Raw genomic sequence first — 18,584 nt, forward strand, 5'->3', positions numbered from 1 at the left:
CTGCATGTACCACAGCTTCTAAAACTAATGACACCAGAACCACCATTATTGTTTTATTAGTGTCAGTATCACAGAACTGGACTGTCCCACCTGTTCAGGTAAGCAGGACCTCCTAGATGGACCCAAACACAGATGAGGTGGAACAGGGAAGGGGACAAAAGAGGTAAAACACAACCGAACAGGAAACCAACAACTGAGAGGGTTTGACCTGAAGGAGTGGGTGAGCAAGACCACACTGTTCTACCCCCTACACTACTGGGAAGAAGGAGTGATGGGAGTGATGGGGTGTGAAGGGAGTGAAGGAGTGAAGGGAGTGAAGGAGTGAAGGGGAGTGCTTGGTGGAGACATAACAGGTGTTTTTACTGTTTAATAGTATGAACAAACAAAAGAGTTCAGCAGTGAAGGGATGTTTAAGGGCCAGAAAACCCTCAGCCACTTCTGATGAAAAACAGTGTCTGGTCCAACCTTATTAGTTTGACCTGTAGAATGGTGACATTGTTTACTGGGGTATTATTGTTGTAATATTGGGGGAACTTCACTCCCTCATACACTGTGAGGAAGACATCTATCCCACTTATGAAAGAATCCGAGTGTGTAATGTGTCACTCACTGTAGGACTGAGGTCACAGGTCCACTGCTGAGGTCAGGAAGATTATCCATGGACCAGTCACTCTTCATAGACACACAGCTGGGTGCTGGAGACTCTGCTCTCTTTACCCTGATGAAGATGAGGAAAGTGTTGAGTAATTACATCCTTCACATCATCTCATTTATCCTGAATATTCCCTCTTCCTGTTTCCTCAGATTAGGTGCTGATGGAAAGCTCCTCACTGTGGGTCAGAGGTTCCTCCTCCACTGCTGGAATTATGAGGCTCCATCATGGAGTTGTTCCTCTTCACACACACACACACACAGCTGGACACTGGAGATGCTGCTACCTGTCAACAGTTCATACACACAGAGTGAATGCCTGACAAAACTCACATTGACATATTAAAAAATAAAAAGCATGATGTCAAACATGAAACATGAAGTAAAAAATAATATAAAAATAGACATATAAAATAAAATAAATAAAGTAAGTAACACAGTGTGTAATACATGTGGATGAGGACATCTTATGTTATTATATATATGTGCATGTTTACATATATGGTACTCAGATACTGTAACAGCCCGTATATGTGCACTCTGTTTTAAAGCACAGGCAACTTGACCATCAACAGCTAAAGCATTAATTAACCCCACATATCCAGCATCGAGTACTTAACACACCCAAAGAAATTCAAATATAAATTCATCATCATATTTACATTGAATTAATTTATTCTGTTTCTGGTTGCATTAACATTCTGTCACTGTTACTTTTGTGTTCAGCTGAAATAGTGATACTGACCCTGTCAACATGTCTGTCTGTTATATGCCCTTAATCAGTGTACATCAGTAGTTCACTACATTTACAGTACACTATAGGTGTGGTATCTTTGTCCTTAATCAGTGTACATCAATAGTTTACTACATTTACAGTACACTATAGGTGGTGGTATCTTTGTCCTTAATCAGTGTACATCAATAGTTTACTACATTTACAGTACACTATAGGTGGTGGTACCTTTGTCCTTAATCAGTGTACATCAGTAGTTCACTACATTTACAGTACACTATAGGTGGTGGTATCTTTGTTCTTAATCAGTGTACATCAGTACTTCACTACATTTACAGTACACTATAGGTGGTGGTGGGAAAAGTGACATTTTGTGAAACATTGAGATGTTCAAAGCAGTTGTGTTGAAAATTGTTTCAAGGTTTCAGAATACTGTAGTAGACTACTGTAGGGAACTGGGATGACTGGTTGGCTTTATACTTTGTTCAACCTGGTGTGTTGGCTAGAACTAGACTTAAAGCCATACTGAGTTCAAAGGTGTAATAAAGGCATGGACTTTGATGTTACAGAACTGTAAAGAATATTATATAATGCTATGAGATCAAGTCTGTGTCACCAATCTGTGGTCTAAGACACAAATACAGATATGACTTTAAATGTCAATATTGTTTGTAAATGACAACATTCACAATAACAGAAAAGGTTTACACAGTCAATTATAACGTCGATACTACGATCAATATAACTGGTACTTGGGTTCCATCTAGCAGCAACTCTCTGGAACTGCTTTAATGACTAGATAAACAAAGAAATGCAGTGGCCATGACTAAAATTTAAATGACTGATTTAACCTCCCAAACCCAAGGACTAATAGACAAAGGAAGTACAGCTGATATGAAACACAGTATTACCAGAGGAGAAATATGGAAAAATATGAAAGTGAAACTAAATCTATATAGAGAGCACATGGAGTAACGTGTCTGCTCGTTAGTAACTGTAAACGTCAACTAGGGCGTGGCCATACAGACGAACACACACACACAGACAAAGGGAGATGTTTAGGGGGAGGGGCTGTTTTTGGGCTGCGGCCCCGAAACCAATGCCGAACAGCGAGGCAGGAGGACCGAGCGATCCGACACGGGCCAGCGCAAGCAGCACAGCAGGGGGAAGGACAGGGACCAGGACGACAACAGACACACTGACAGGGACAAGCACTGACATAAAGGGGACAAAGTGACTGGCACAGACAGCGTGACGGGGACAGACAGTGAGAGGGACGGGCTCTTGTAATCTGCAGACGTGGTGTCGCTGACCGAGGGAGGGTCCCTATGGAGGACCTCCTCCACTGTTATGGGATCCTCCCCACGGTTGAACTCCGAGTCCATCCGCAGACTAACATCGTTGCACTCCCCATTCCTCTCATAATCCGCACAGCCCTCATGCTAGTCCATGGAGGGGTAGTAGAACCCTGTGGAGTCTGACTCCGAGTACTGGACCTCATTGTATCAGTCCCGGTAGTCTGGAGTGGGTTCGTAGAACTCTGCAGAGTCCAGTCCATGACCATACTCAGGGCCCTCCAAGATCCTCCAGTGGCAATTTCGCCTGGTAAAAGGGTACAGAGCCCAAGAGTATGGAGGGTTTCCATCCAAGGGCGTTTACACCCTTTCTTCCCCTTCTTCTTCATCTTACTTCTCATCCCAGGCATCCTTCAACAGTCGATGTTTCTGTCACGATGAGGACTTAGAGCAGGAGGTGGGGACGAGTTACGCAAAACTGAAACATACGTGTAACAGTGAGCAGTAAGGAGGCAGATGCAGAGAAGAGTGAGATCTACTATGAGCAAATCCAAAATCAGAGTCACTAAGGCAGTCCAGGGTCAAAGAGCCGACACGAAGAGTACGGGGATACATGATTACAAGACAAGGGCTAGGATACACGAAGGTAAACAGGAGAAGCAGGCTATAACAGACTAGGAAACACGAATGCTAAACAAAACAGGTTAACAAAAACAAAGGCTTTGAAACACAGATTCAAGTAAACACACAAGCACCAATTCAAAATGAAAGTAAACAACAACAATGAACAGCCAAAAACTAAGGGAACAAGGCAGCTTATATATGAATATACATGAATATATAAATACATGAACTTAAGCTAGAAATGAGGGACAGGTGTAAGCAATCATAGGAGGGGCAGAGAAAATGAAACTAAGGCATGGAACTAAAATACACATGACAGGGAAAACACAGAACACGGAAGCTGGGAGGGACTGATCATGACAATACATTTATTTACATAAAACAACAAAGACAGCATGCAGGCTATGAGTGTTAAACATCGACAACAATCACACTTAGACAAATGACGTATATACAGGCACACTAATGATACACACCGAGGAGTTGGTGTGGAACACATACAGATGAACACACACACACACACACACACACACACACACACACACACACACACACACACACATACACAGAGACATTTGGGCGGGGGGGGTATCATGACAGTGTGGATATACAGCACATCACTTCTGTCAGTAAACCAGAGAATCTCTCTCTACATACACTTTCTATATATTAATGTCACTATATCTATCCTAACTACTGCTCACTGGATGTCTCTCACTAGCCTATCAGTCAATATGTCCCATCAATAACCTTCTATCTAGACAACAATGAATCTCTCAGTCTCTCAAATTCTCTCTTCTCACAAAACCCTTAAAGTTTGGGTGTGTTTTCTTGACTTATAAGCCTTCATAGAGTTTGTGACTGAGACAGATGTGTGCTCAGGTTTGTTTCAGACACTGTCAGTCAAAGACAGGAGCGGCAGGTTCTGTATCACACCTCTAAAAACACAAGCTTCGTTTAGCCGTGGTCACGTGACATGGCCGTTTTGACCCACACTTCGTATCAGTGTTTCAAAACGCTGCGCTTCAGAAACTCGAAACAAGCGTAGAAACATCAGTGTTGACCGTCCCCTCCCAAACTATAATTAATAATGCAGCTAATGAACTATACAGGGAATCTGAACTTGAGTTTAGGCCAGAGGAGTTTCAACTGGGACCATTTGAAAATATCACTGACTAACAGACTTGAAATCGAGTTTTACAATAACTGACAATATATATCTGGCCCCTTTAAATTATTTTAAATATAGCTATGCAATCGTACTGGGCGTTAGGACTTTAATCTTGAGATTTAATCCGCCTTTGGGTTGACCTACGAATTAACCTAAACAGAACTATGTACTTACAAAACATATTGCTTTAAACTGCACCGACATCGCATTTTTACAAATGGAATGAACTTACCGTGAAATATTTTAAACGCGCGTATCTTCAACCCGCTCAACCTTCAACAACGCCAACTGTTCAGAAAATACTTTCGTTTTCTTGAGAAAGGTGAGACTACAGGAACACCTGTGGGTAAGTGGAGGGCGGAGCACATGTCAATCATTTTCGACTGAAGACAATTACACAACCGATTTCTTATAATAGTCATTTTTATTAAGACAATCAGCAGGCAAAGTTAGCTGTCCTTCATTTTGCTGCAGCGAATCATACACTATACAGTCTATACAGCCAATGGCTTCACAGTCCCTCCTACACGGACTTGTTTTGCGGCTGCGCTGAGAGTAAATCTCCACTATGTCGGCACGTTGAAACACGTCGGAACTTAACAAACCACTTTGTACCTCTAACTTACAGATGACTGTAATTTAGAGTGTGTGGTCGTCCATAGCATGTTGTGCAAATGACAAATAAATAATCTTCTTAATGGCTGAATATGTGTGTGTGTGTGTGTGTGTGTGTGTGTGTGTGTGTGTATGAGTGAGAGACAGACTTGGCTCCCCTGGTAGAAGGAACAGAATGAATATAGTTAGCAAACGAAAGAAAGGTTGCAGTAACTAAAATTAGTCTATCCCTTCCCAAAACAACACCCATTAAAATGTACATAGCACATATAATGTCGAAAGGGATTCAAGAGTAAAACCATGTTCTAATCCCAAAATGATTGGACGGAGTTGAACTCGACGCAACCAACCTCCAGTTCCGTTAATAAAAGCTTTGAGTGGCGTGCGGTCCAACGCACCTATATAATTGCTCCGAAAGTGTTCGCACACACAAACGGCATAATACATGAAGGTAAGAGAAAGATGTAAAAGTAAAGAAACATGGAGTTGTTTTGGTGAAATAGATAAGACAAACATACATACGTTTATGAGAACCCGGTGCACTTACTAAGTTCCAAAATGCTACAGTTCTAAACCTAAAAGCAAGAAAGAAAGCATAAAATAAAACCCTAAAGAAATGAAGCCACGTTGTACGTGAAAAGGGGCAAAAATGAAAAGAAACATAGCTAAGAAGAAAAGCTTACAGCACCTGGTATTCCCAGGCGGTCTCCCATCCAAGTACTAACCAGGCCCGACCCTGCTTAGCTTCCAAGATCGGGCGTGTTCAGAGTGGTATGGCCGTAAGCGATGAAAGCGGCGAAAAATGCGCCTTTATGCAATACATCGACAGCGTGGCTACAGACACAATCACCCGATTAAGCTCTTGTCGAAGCGATAAAACAATGCCTTACACAATGCCTTCATGTTTTTGCTTTCTTTTTTTCATTGCTTTAACATGCTCTTCCTCTCTGCAATATGCTGGATGATCCGTTGCTTAAAATGATATGAAGTTTAGTTTATGGGATCATTATACAGCGTATCGCTGTATTGGACACTTCTAGCTAGAGCAAGCTAAGCTGTGGTTAGTTCCTACAACTAACGTGAGCTAGCTACCTGTCCATCCATACGTTCAGTGAACAAATACGCGACAACTCAAGAGATCCAGCTGTGCACAACCGCACTGTTTCACAATACCAAGCCAGCTTGTGTACCCCGACAATTCTGTCTACTCGCTGTGATGCTGCGTTTTGTTCTGGCACTGTTAACATCACGAGGCAAGCGGCAGTACTGGGTCTGTGAACCTTTACTGTAAAAACATGGAAAAATGAAATTGCGTGCGTGTGTTTGCATGTGAGAGAGAGAGACTGGCAGACTCTCCTCCCCTCAAGGTCCGTTAGTAAAAAAAAAATTTCATCTGGAAATCTAAGTTGCTATATTGTGCTGTGTAATGTTAAGCGCAGCACAACAATGTCCTGTAGGTCACATAAATAACGTAAGTAGCCTAATGTCATAATAACAAATATGAACAGGAATGATCAACCACTACAAACAGCATGTTAAAATACTAAAAATAACGAGTTGATTACAAATCGAGTAAACATTTAGAAAGTGAAACTTAACCAGAAAACCCATATTCTATCATTTAACAAATGAAAGATAGAAAATCACAACAACAAAAAACAACATAATAACATGTCGAAAAGATCTGCGCTAACATTAACAAGCATCGCTGTCACCATAGCAACCACAGCAGCTGGGGTTTTTACACAGGATACAAGATTTCATGACATTGCGATTAGCAAAGTAACATTTTCAAAAGAAACATAAAATAAACAATAATATCTCTGTACCTTTGATGACATATAAACATGTAAAAATTGCTTGTTAGTATGTGTGTGTGTGTGTGTGTGTGTGTGTGTGTGTGTGTACTACCCATGTAATAATAAATTCTGAGCACCAGTGAGAAGTCCCCAAAAAAAACACATGCACAATAAATCATGCTAAAGGACTCTTCAGCTGCAGTTTATTTCTGTACATATGATACACGCTGTTCTACAAGTTACACATGTAGAAGTCTCTGTACAAATCAACACATTAAAGTTGGAAATCTTTGGAAACTGGGAAAGGTTTTTCATGCTGTTTTCTGTGTGGTGGAGTGATACAGGTGCAGATGCACACAGTATGAGTGTAATGTCTTGTGATAGTTACCCTCCACCACAGTGTGTTCATGGACTGTGGGTTTGAAATGCACATATGCTGTGTGTATATATATTTATATATGTATGTAAATTAAAACACAGGATTAACACAGAAAAGTTTGTATATTTTAACAAAGTAGGTAAAACAAAAGTATATTAAGAAAAAATGAACTTACCTGTGATTTTTTTGTGGAGAGTCTTCCATGTTGTCTTTGAAGGGGAGCTTTATGGGGAATTGTCCTGCTTAAAGACAGGAAGTGACATCACCCAATTTCCTGTTTTTCCTTGTATTAGTTTCCAAAGGAAATTTCAAGAGTGGAGTTTTGATGTTGACTTATTTTGGAGAATTTATGATTGCTGATTTTCTTTTATTGAACTTGTAACTTGTAAATGCTAAATTCTATTTTTTAAAACATTTTTGTTTGTTTTTGTAGTGATTGCCAGATGAATCCTTGAAGCTTTCCATCCAATTGGTTCAAAAAAAGGTTCATATCTGGAGGCTTCATGTGCACATAAACCCCCCTGCTGGCTAAACCTTTATTGTCATTTCAACTATTTGTGATGGATCTCTTGGCTGTTTTGCACCAGTGACAGCATGGGAATAGTCACTGCCAACAATAGAAATAAAAACACCTTAATATGATTTTGTGTGGTTCATTCATTCATCTAATCTGTTTTTGATGTGTAGGTAATGGTTTTGGAGGTCTACTAGTGTCAAAAAACAGGTTGATTTCAATCAATGTTTAAATAAACCAAATAGGACATGAGATGTTTATGTTGAGATGTTCTTAAGACTGTTGCAGTGTTGTTCAAAGATGGGAAAATGGTTATGCTTATGAATACTGTGGTGACTTTATTCACTTTTATTAAGAAATAATATTTTTTCCACTGTGCTTGGACGCAGTTGGTTTCTCTGTTTGAAAATAACTTCCCTGGCTTTGAAGAAAACACTTTCACATGGTACTGAGGAGACAGAGGTGCACAAGTATCCCACAGCAAACCTGTAGAGATTTGGATATATGCACCCCTGCCTCTCCCAGTACTGGAGGGGACCCTGTGTTCTGCTTTTCTTCAGTTCTGCCAGGTCTGCACTTCAACTGTGGCATCAGCAGTGACATTGTGTGTTCTTCTGGCCTCCATGAATGTGGCATCAAAATCACACCACAGTTTGTTTCCTGAGAAGCAAAACCAGATAATATGAATGAGGTCATAACTCTGAAATTGACTTTAATCCAATGCAAAAATATTAACCAGGTCTTTCAGCTACAGCATCTTGTGATGTTGAAGCTGCAGCTGGTATTGAATGTGACTGTCTAGACCCTATTACATTGGTACATTCAAAGGTGAGTTGTTTTATTCCTTTATCTGCCTTTTTTGGGCTAAAGGATCCAAGTGATTTGTATCTTGGGTCTAGTAGCATTGCCAGTGATATAATGCTCATGCTGTGTGGAGCTTTTCCCTAAGGAGCCTGATGAGGTCTCTCCCAGTTCACTAGCTACTGGGACCGTTGCCTTTGCTGCCTCTTCCTGGAGCATCTTTTCCACCATTTTCAATAATAGCACCACTTTGGAGCCAGATACCTTTTTCTCCTCTGACAGCACCACAGTGGCCGTGTGAAAAGGAGACAGTATAGACAGGAGCTCACAAACATTATTGTACTCATCAGAGGTCAGCGCAGGAATACCAGTTTGTAAGCCTGCCAATGCTTACAGGCTCCCTGAGTTCTACTAATCGCTCCAGCATTTGAAAGTTGCTGTACCACCTTGTTTCAACCTCCTGAATCAGTTTCTTTTTTGGTTTTCCCATACGCTCTTGAACAAGGTCCAGCTTCTCCTTTAACAATAAAAACCTAAACGTTACATATGTAGCAATATAAAACAATGTGTAAACAAATGTGAAAATAATGTTACTAACTTTGACAGTTGTGCTGCTTCTAAAATAGCCCACCAGCTTCCTTGCCTTTGTAGGAATGGCAGACAGCACTGGGGTTAGTTCAAGAGCTTTTTTAACAACTATATTCAGGGTGTAAGCAATGCAGAAGGCATGATGCAGCTTCAGCTGTTTACCACAGGCAATCATATCAGATGCGCCATCAGTAACTAGACATGTTACTTTGGATTTTATTTCCCATTCTTCCATAAGAGAGGATTTCACACAGGCCAAATTTTCAGCTGTGTGCGCCTGTGGGAATTTCACTACACCGAGTAATGTGGACTTCAGTCATGTGTTGTCATCTATAAAATGGCAGGTCACAGCCAAGTAGTTTGTCTGCTGTCACACTCACTGCAGGAACTTTCTGGACCTCAACTTTGGTCTTCTCTTTCTCTTGTTGATATTTGGTCTCAACCATGGCCTTTGCGGTCTAAAGGGAAGGAAGAAAATATTATTTTTTTAATACTACTCTCATAATTTATCCATGTCACCACACATACTTTCCTAGTTGGGAAAATATAGATTGGATCAAATTTTGCTACTAAATCCCTGAAGCCTTTATCCTCAATTGTGCTAAATGGCTGTGTGTCTCTAACAATCATGAAGACCAAAGCCTCATCCAGCTCTTCCTTTCTGGTCACTGCTTTGTAAAGATTAGATTACACTTTGTCATTTTTACACTTTGTAATCCAATCCAAACTGCAAATAACATGTAAGGTGCAGAGAATAATGCAGTATATAAATATATATATACACAGTATATACACATTATATTTTATATATATATATATATATATATATATATATATATATATATATGCATATTAATGTTAACAGTGAATAAAATTAAATTAGGTTATGGTTTAATTACAGTATTTGCATGTCAGAAGTCATTACATGAACATGTGCACATGTTTTGTTTTTATTTTTTGATGTGTGTGATGAATGTAGCATCGTGGTCAATGTCATTATTATGATGGGTGATTAACAAATATGAAAATTGGAAATGCATACCCACCTTGGCTGGATCCAACTCTATCCCCCTCACTATACATGACAAGTACAATAACACAGATGAGATGTTGTTGTTGTATCCCAGTGGTTTGGAATGGAAAAAAAAAACGACTTGTGAATATTATAGTAGTAACACATTTCATTATTTACAGGCATATTATGTGCAATACCTTATTTGTAGAGATCTGCTCAAAGTGTTTCCATACAGGGGAAACCCTTTTCCTTTTAGCAGGCTCCATGAAAACAAGCTCATCAATGTCACAGACAAATTGACAGAACACAAACATGCAAATTTTGCATGGATCCATTGCGCTTTATGTGTGTTCATAAATTGTGCCAACACTCGAAATGCTTCCTGAACCAGTGAGGTTTCAGGCATCATCAGTGACGTCATTCATCCTTAAAGAAGCAAGCCTCGATACATGTTTCATAAAAGACTTCCTGGAGCTCTCGACATGTGCTCCGAAGCCTCGGCACAGTAGGGGCCATCACTAGTATCTCACTTGGAGTGAGGAGTAGGAGTGAAGGGTGAGAGTGAGGAGTAGGAGTGTGGGGTGAGAGTGAGAGGTGAGAGTGAGGGATGAGAGTGAGTAGGAGTGAGGGGTGAGAGTGAGTAGGAGTGAGGGGTGAGAGTGAGGAGTAGGAGTGAGAGTGAGGGTTGACAGTGAGTAGGAATGAGGGGAGAGAGTGAGGGGTGAGATTGAGGAGGGGGGTGAAAGTAAGGAGTAGGAGTGATGAGTGAGAGTGAGGTGTGAGAGTGAGTAGGAGTGATGGGTGAGTGAGGAGTAGGAGTGAGCAGTGATAGTGAGGGGTGAAAGTGGGTAGGTGTGAGGGGTGAGAGAGTAAGTAGGAGTGAGGGGTGAGAATGAGAAGTGAGAGTGAGGGGTGAGAGAGTAAATAGGAGTGAAGGGTGAGAATGAGGAGTAGAAGTGAGGGGTGTGAGCCACTCAAACTAGGAGGTGCACCATATTAAAAACATCAAGGAAGCATTAACAAGAGAGCCTGACATTCTACCCGACTCACATGAACATGTAGGGAATTCCACAGCAGATATTTAAAAAATAAATGTTTTGTTTTAGTTGAGAGGAAATTCAACTATGAAATTTAAAACAAGCCTCGTAAGATGTTTATGGTCATCTCTGGGATTCCAGTAAAAGGACAAAACGTAGATAATGTAAAATCAGGCAAAAATTAAAATGTAATCACAACCTCAAAGACAGAAACCAAGAAAAGTGTCTTGTAATCTAATCTGGATTCACAACCGCATGAGATGAATTTCTCAGATGTGTTTTCTTCTTCTCTTTCCCCCTGGTTTGCTTTAGTCTGTTGTCCAGTTTGTGGACATAGTGCCCATCACTTGTGAAACAGAATGTATGTCATGAATAAATGTCTTGTTTGGTCCTTCCTATTGTCCGTCTCTATGGTTTCCTTTCTCATGTTTCACTTTTCCAGTCCTGTTCCAGTCCCTGTTTTGGTTTTCACTGTTCATGATTTGCACCTGCGCCTTGTTTAGTGTTCATTAGTTCAAGTATTTAAACCCTGTCTGGTTCCCTGTGTTTTTGCTGTTCATTGCGTGTGTTTGTGTGGAATGTATTGCATGTATTGCATGTATTGCATGTATTGCATGTATTGCATGTATTGCATGTATTGCATGTATTGCATGTATTGCATGTATTGCATGTATTGCATGTATTGCATGTATTGCATGTGTGTAAGCTCGTCTTTGTTTCTAAGCCTCTGTTTATGTTAGCCTGTTTGATTCTAGCTGTTTTGTTTTTCCTTAACTCCGTATGTTACTTCTTTCTGTTATAGCTGCTTTCCCTGTTTGCCTTCGTGTGCTTTTGGTTTGTGTTTCCTAGGCTTTGTTATCCTAGCCCTTGTTTTTGTTATGTATTCTAGGACCCTGGACTACTCTGACTACAACTCTGGATTTGCCCCTAAGAAATCTCGCTCTCCTCCGCACATGCGACCACCTCATTACCGCTCACCATTACAATAACCTGAACAATAAGGGGAACTCTTAAATAAAACATGTTGACAAATGGCAACTAAACTATTTAAACTATTCAAAGATACTGCAGACAAAATTGTCTGTTTTTCCATGACTTGACAAAAGTATTTACAGTTGCATTAAATTACATCACAGGATCGCATAGTAATATTTCCATAAACATATTTACAGTACTGGGCAGATCCTCTTATAGTGATTGATACATATTCATCAATATGAATCAAACCTTACTGTACCTGCTCTACCAGGTGAGCTTCAGGAGCGCTCTAATCATGTATACATACACTGATCTTTGACCCCTGAATGGGACAGAGAAAGGCAGTGCGGATCTGTGTGTGTGTGTGTGTGTGTATTTAAACATACAGAGTTATAATTATATGTGTATGTACGAGATTGGTCACTGTGACAAGATCAAGAGGGATTGTGGGATCAAATTCAATCAAATTCAATCAGGAAGTAACTAGTACAGTGATGGAGAACTGTTTAGAAATCAAACTAAAACAAATCTGGATCTTGTAGAGAGATATTGTTTTAAATGTAGAATAGAAACATACTCAGAGTTCAAAGTGAATGAACCAGTGGAGAGAATGAGCTACACAAAGGGGGGGGGGGGTGTACACAACAACAACAACAACAACAACAACAACCACCACCCTGATCACCACCTGTGCTCCGTCATAACTATGATCACTGCTGAAGCTCCAGTCTGTCATATTAACACACAGCATAATTACTATACCATCACTGACTACATTTACATATTAACACACAGCATAATTACTGCACCATCACTGACTACATCTACATATTAACACACAGCATAATTACTGCACCATCACTGACTACATTTACTTATTAACACACAGCATAATTACTGCACCATCACTGACTACATTTACATATTAACACACAGCATAATTACTGCACCATCACTGACTACATTTACTTATTAACACACAGCATAATTACTGCACCATCACTGACTACATTTACATATTAACACACAGCATAATTACTATACCATCACTGACTACATTTACATATTAACACACATCATAATTACGGCACCATCACTGACTACATTTACATATTAACACACAGCATAATTACTGCACCATCACTGACTACATTTACATATTAACACACAGCATAATTACTGCACCATCACTGACTACATTTACTTATTAACACACAGCATAATTACTACAGTAAACAGTGGTATTGAGGCTGAAGTATTTGTTGATTTATTGAGGGTCGGCTGTAGAGGGATTGAGCTTCAGGAGCAGACAAGGCCAAACTAAAAAAAAAAAAAACATAAGACACACTAGAAATAAAACTACTACTATTATTATTATTATTATTATTATTATTGGTTACATTTATTTAGCGCCTTTCTCAAACTCAAGGACACTTTACAGACAGAAATCAGCTTTTATTCTCAAATCACTGATAGACTGATGAGAAGCGGCAGCCAATTTACACACACAGTCTGTCAGAAACTACAGACCCCTGTGGGACTGAAGGGTGCAGGGGAAGGGGAGGAGGTTCAGACCAGGACAGAGCAGCACCCATAGCTGGACATACACACACACACGTAGAGCAGCACCCATAGCTGGACATACACACATACGTAGAGCAGCACCCATAGCTGGACATATACACACATACGTAGAGCAGCACCCATAGCTGGACATACACACACATACGTAGAGCACCACCCATAGCTGGACATATACACACATACGTAGAGCACCACCCATAGCTGGACATATACACACATACGTAGAGCACCACCCATAGCTGGACATATACACACACACGCAGAGCACCACCCATAGCTGGACATATACACACATACGTAGAGCACCACCCATAGCTGGACATATACACACACACGTAGAGCACCACCCATAGCTGGACATATACACACACACACAAAGCACCACCCATAGCTGGACATACACACACACACGTAGAGCACCACCCATAGCTGGACATTCACACACATACGTAGAGCACCACCCATAGCTGGACATATACACACACACGCAGAGCAGCACCCATAGCTGGACATACACACACACACACACGCAGAGCACCACCCATAGCTGGACATACACACATACGTAGATCACCACCCATAGCTGGACATATACACACACACACAGAGCAGCACCCATAGCTGGACATATACACACACACGTAGAGCACCACCCATAGCTGGACATACACACACACACGTAGAGCACCACCCATAGCTGGACATTCACACACATATGTAGAGCACCACCCATAGCTGGACATATACACACACACGCAGAGCAGCACCCATAGCTGGACATACACACACACACACACGCAGAGCACCACCCATAGCTGGACATACACACATACGTAGATCACCACCCATAGCTGGACATATACACACACACACAGAGCAGCACCCATAGCTGGACATATACACACATACGTAGAGCACCACCCATAGCTGGACATATACACACACACGCAGAGCACCACCCATAGCTGGACATACACACACACACAGAGCACCACCCATAGCTGGACATATACACACACACACACACAGAGCACCAACCATAGCTGGACACACTCAAATCACTCACAGACAGATGAGAAGCAGCAGCCAATTTACACACAGTGTTCTCTCTATTAGAAACTACAGGAGAACCAGGTGTAGGAGAAGGGGAGGAGGTTAAGACCAGGACAGAGCACCAACCATCACTGAACATACACACACACACACACACACACACACACACACACACACACACACACACACACACACACATCTATCTTTATCTATATTCATGCACAACTCACATTGATACAGGACAGTTTGAGTATCCAATCATCCTAACCTCCATGTTTTTGGGAGGATTCCAGAGGCAACCTACGCAGATACAGGGAGAACATGGAAACTCCACCCAGATAGGGACTCGACCCCCACACAGACACAAGAACACCACGGAAACTCCACCCAGATAGGGACTCGAAGGCTGAGAGGCAAACATGCCAACCACCAAGCCCTTCTGTCCAAACAACCAACTGTCCCAAATGAACACAAACAAAATTAAGTACAATAACCCTCCCTACTCCCAAAAACTAATAAACAGAAGTAAAGAACTGAGCAAATAAAAAAGGTGTCAAACTCCAAACTTCCCAACTACGATTCACGCAGGACTACTACAATACACTATACACAGAATAATATTTACAACAGTGAACACGTCCAGAAAAAGGGGAAGCAGAGGCCCAAAACCACAACAATCATCAAACACTCACTGAACAAACAACCAGCTTCAGCAACAGTGAAGATGTATCTCTGTCTGTCGCTTCTTCCCAGTCTTCCCCTTATATTCCCCTTATGCGCTGGGTAGAATGAGGCAGCCAATCAAGACAACACCGCAGCCGAGAACAATTCCAGCACAGGACAGAAGACTTGATCAAGTGGAGGAGGAGCATCAAGAAGGGGACGTAAACAAACACAAATTTTTCCCACTCAATCACTCTTTTGTTTTGGTATCAGCAAGCAAGCATCACACCAAGTGGTGTAAAACATCAGTGGCTGGATTCAAGCATGTCCATCCACCTCAAAGAGTCCAGTGAAAATCAACCAGGTCCACATGCTCTATTGGGGATATACTTTGATAAACAGGACCTCAACTAAGACCAAGACCTCAAACTATGACACTCAGTTCACGCTGTTTACATGATCCCAGCATTCATAGTCTAACTAATACGGAACCACGGATGTGCATGTAAACATAATTACTGATACTACGCACACCCCCTTCCCCAACAAAAAGTAACTAGGCAACATTAAAATCACAGTAACCATACTTACCTTCCACAGTAACTGTGTATGTCTGTATAATCTCTTCATGCTTAGTGTCTCTGATGATGTAAACTCCACTATCAGATGGTGTGGTTCCTTGCAGCTCCACAGCAGAGATAAGCAACACTCTCTGAGTGTATTCAGGTTTACACTTCAGTGAGTGTCCAGCCACTGTACAGATCTGTCCACTAGAGGGAGCAGCTGCACCTGTGCTGTTATAAATCACCTCCACTGACTCTGATATGAGCAAATCCAGCACCAGAGGTTCACCAGGCTTAATCTGAACTGAAGAATTACAGGCTTTGGAAAAAACAATTAGAAACTTTAATGTAATATACAACTGATTTGACCATGTAACCTCAGAACGGCAAATCTGATATAAACATTTAAACGTTACATACAAGCTCCTTCTGTTTTTCCCCACATATCTGATATTTGAAGTTTACAATTCTATGTTCTACTTAGAACATACTCTAAGTTCTACTTAAAGTTCTCTCTGTCTACATAAATAATGGTTTAGTAACAATAACTAGGTAATCCATTGAGGACACTTACCCTCTATCTGTAGACTCACATCACAGCGCTCTTGACCTTTACAGGCGCAGGTGTACAAGGACCTCTTAGTGTAATCAGCATCAGTGATGGTGAGGGAGAGATCTCCCTTCAGGTACTGATCATGGGACATGTGAAATCCCTCCTCTGACTGGCAGGATGTCTGGTTACACTGAGCCAGTACGTCATGTGGTTTATCATATAAAGTCCATGTGACCAGACCAGAACATGTCTGAGTGCAGGGGAGAGTAGCATCATCATGAAGATTCACCTTTACTGAAGGAAAAGAACCTGAAAGACACATTAAGAAAAGAGAGTATAAAACGTTACAGTGGTGCTTGAAAGTTTAGGAACTCTTTAGAAGTTTCTATATTTCTACATATATATGAACTAAAACTTCATCAGATTGTCAAAAAGGTCCTGAAAGTAGATAAAGAGAAACAAATCAAACAAATGAAACAAAATAATACTGTCATTTATTTATAGAGGAAAATGTTTCATATCAAGGCAATAAATATCAACTTGTAAACAATATTTATTATTTAGAATGTTATTTATTTTATCTGTCATATCCATGCATGTTACAGCGCAAGTATCTATATATAATATATAATTATACATATATAAAATACATCCCACACTAAATAATCCCCTACACAACTGAACCACAGTGGCTTTTAATGAAAAAATATCAGATTGGTATTTACATCAGGCGACAATCAAATGCAAGACATCAGTATCAGATCAGTAGAGAAAAACTGGTATCATGCTCTCTCTATAAATACAGTAAAACTAAAAATAATCAACCATTCACTCAGACTACTTAAATATTCTTGGTTACTCAAATATGCATTTCTATGTAAGAGCAGAACTGACTGATACTGCTCATTCGTACGACTGCAGGGACATCTGTGCCTTCTATGTCTGTGTCTACATGACCATTCTGGTGAGCTTTTAATTAAATGGTTCTGAAATGCAAGTCTATTAGCAAAGTGACAGGAAATCTGTCCAATGAAATTGATTAATTTTGTCACTCTGGGGGCGGGCCATTAGCAACCTATCCCTTCTCAGTGTTCTGAAAAAAAGGTTACGACATTATTAGTAAAGGATCACTGTGTTCATGCTACCTTAGCCAGCTGACTATGAATGGGGTCTATGAGTGAGACAGACACTGTAGTTATACAGTAGGCCACGCGGAAGAGTTGGTTTTGTACTGTGCGTGACGGACGTTGCTGGACCCAGCTCTTCATTTATCGTTATTTACTTCTTTAGTAACGCGTTATGAGCTGTGGATGTTTTTACAACTCATGTATGAGCTGTCTACAATACTCCAGGAGCGAGCCTGTGTCACGTGGTGAATAAACCAGCAAGTTTACTACTAAACTGAGTGATTCTGGTCCGCATCTCCTCCACGTGTTTCACACGCTTCTCTCTACCAGTTCCAAAGATCTCCTCATCTGGGTTGGAGCATAATTTAAACAGGACTAACTCCAAGCGTTACAGTATGTACTAAAGTAGACAGTTACTGTATGTGCAAGGCAGGTGTTCTTAATAAAGTGACCGGTGAGTTTATATAGCAACATTCGTACTTGGGCTGTTTATCTAACGACCTCGCAAATATTGTGGAGAAAAATGTGTGATAAAAAATAGAGGTTGTGAAACCCACTAGCTAATCACAGAGTGCGACAGTGTTTTTGAATATTATTATTATTATTATTATTATTATTATTATTTAATAGCAATAAAGGTTTGTACGCCACATGGACATGACCTCCTACCAAACGCATTTACTGAGGTAACTGCACGCCAGGAGACACACAGTCCATCTACTGAACTGCAGCATAAGAAGGCAGAACAGCACGCGGAGGGAACAAAGCGCACAGCTACTATCGCTCAGTGCACGAGCTAAAGTCCCTAAATGAACACATGAACCCGTTCAACAGTCCGCGA

At 40.7% G+C, this 18,584-nt stretch overlaps 2 protein-coding genes and 1 pseudogene across 3 annotated transcripts in view; all 3 read right to left on the reverse strand.

Annotated features, from left to right (window-relative positions):
* The window catches only part of LOC145657456 (NLR family CARD domain-containing protein 3-like), a 13,973-nt gene extending 9,180 nt beyond the window's left edge, over positions 1 to 4,793 (reverse strand). Inside the window, exons 1-3 of one of the 2 annotated variants that reach the window (XM_081712184.1) lie at positions 4,707 to 4,793; positions 832 to 938; positions 611 to 718 (exon numbers count right to left, since the gene is read on the reverse strand). In XM_081712184.1, the coding sequence (XP_081568310.1) occupies positions 611 to 718; positions 832 to 881 (158 nt within the window). In that variant the 5' untranslated portion in view covers positions 882 to 938; positions 4,707 to 4,793. Of the gene's footprint in view, positions 1 to 610; positions 719 to 831; positions 939 to 4,706 lie in introns of those variants that run through there. The other variant, XM_081712188.1, reaches the window with a different exon arrangement.
* Positions 4,794 to 5,765: 972 nt separating this feature from the next.
* LOC145659784 (5S ribosomal RNA) lies at positions 5,766 to 5,874 on the reverse strand (annotated as a pseudogene).
* Positions 5,875 to 8,061: 2,187 nt separating this feature from the next.
* LOC145660115 (uncharacterized) lies at positions 8,062 to 16,919 on the reverse strand. The gene is made up of 5 exons (XM_081724097.1): positions 16,638 to 16,919; positions 16,092 to 16,382; positions 10,217 to 10,233; positions 9,551 to 9,628; positions 8,062 to 8,441 (listed from the first exon to the last, which is right to left on the reverse strand). Exons 1-5 carry the CDS (start codon positions 16,765 to 16,767, stop codon positions 8,220 to 8,222), a joined length of 738 nt encoding a protein of 245 aa, XP_081580223.1. The 5' UTR covers positions 16,768 to 16,919; the 3' UTR covers positions 8,062 to 8,219.
* Between the last annotated feature and the right edge of the window lie 1,665 nt (positions 16,920 to 18,584).

The sequence above is a fragment of the Electrophorus electricus genome, chromosome 1 (assembly GCF_041902795.1).
Source record: "Electrophorus electricus isolate QZ-2024a chromosome 1, ASM4190279v1, whole genome shotgun sequence".
NCBI lineage: Eukaryota > Metazoa > Chordata > Actinopteri > Gymnotiformes > Gymnotidae > Electrophorus > Electrophorus electricus.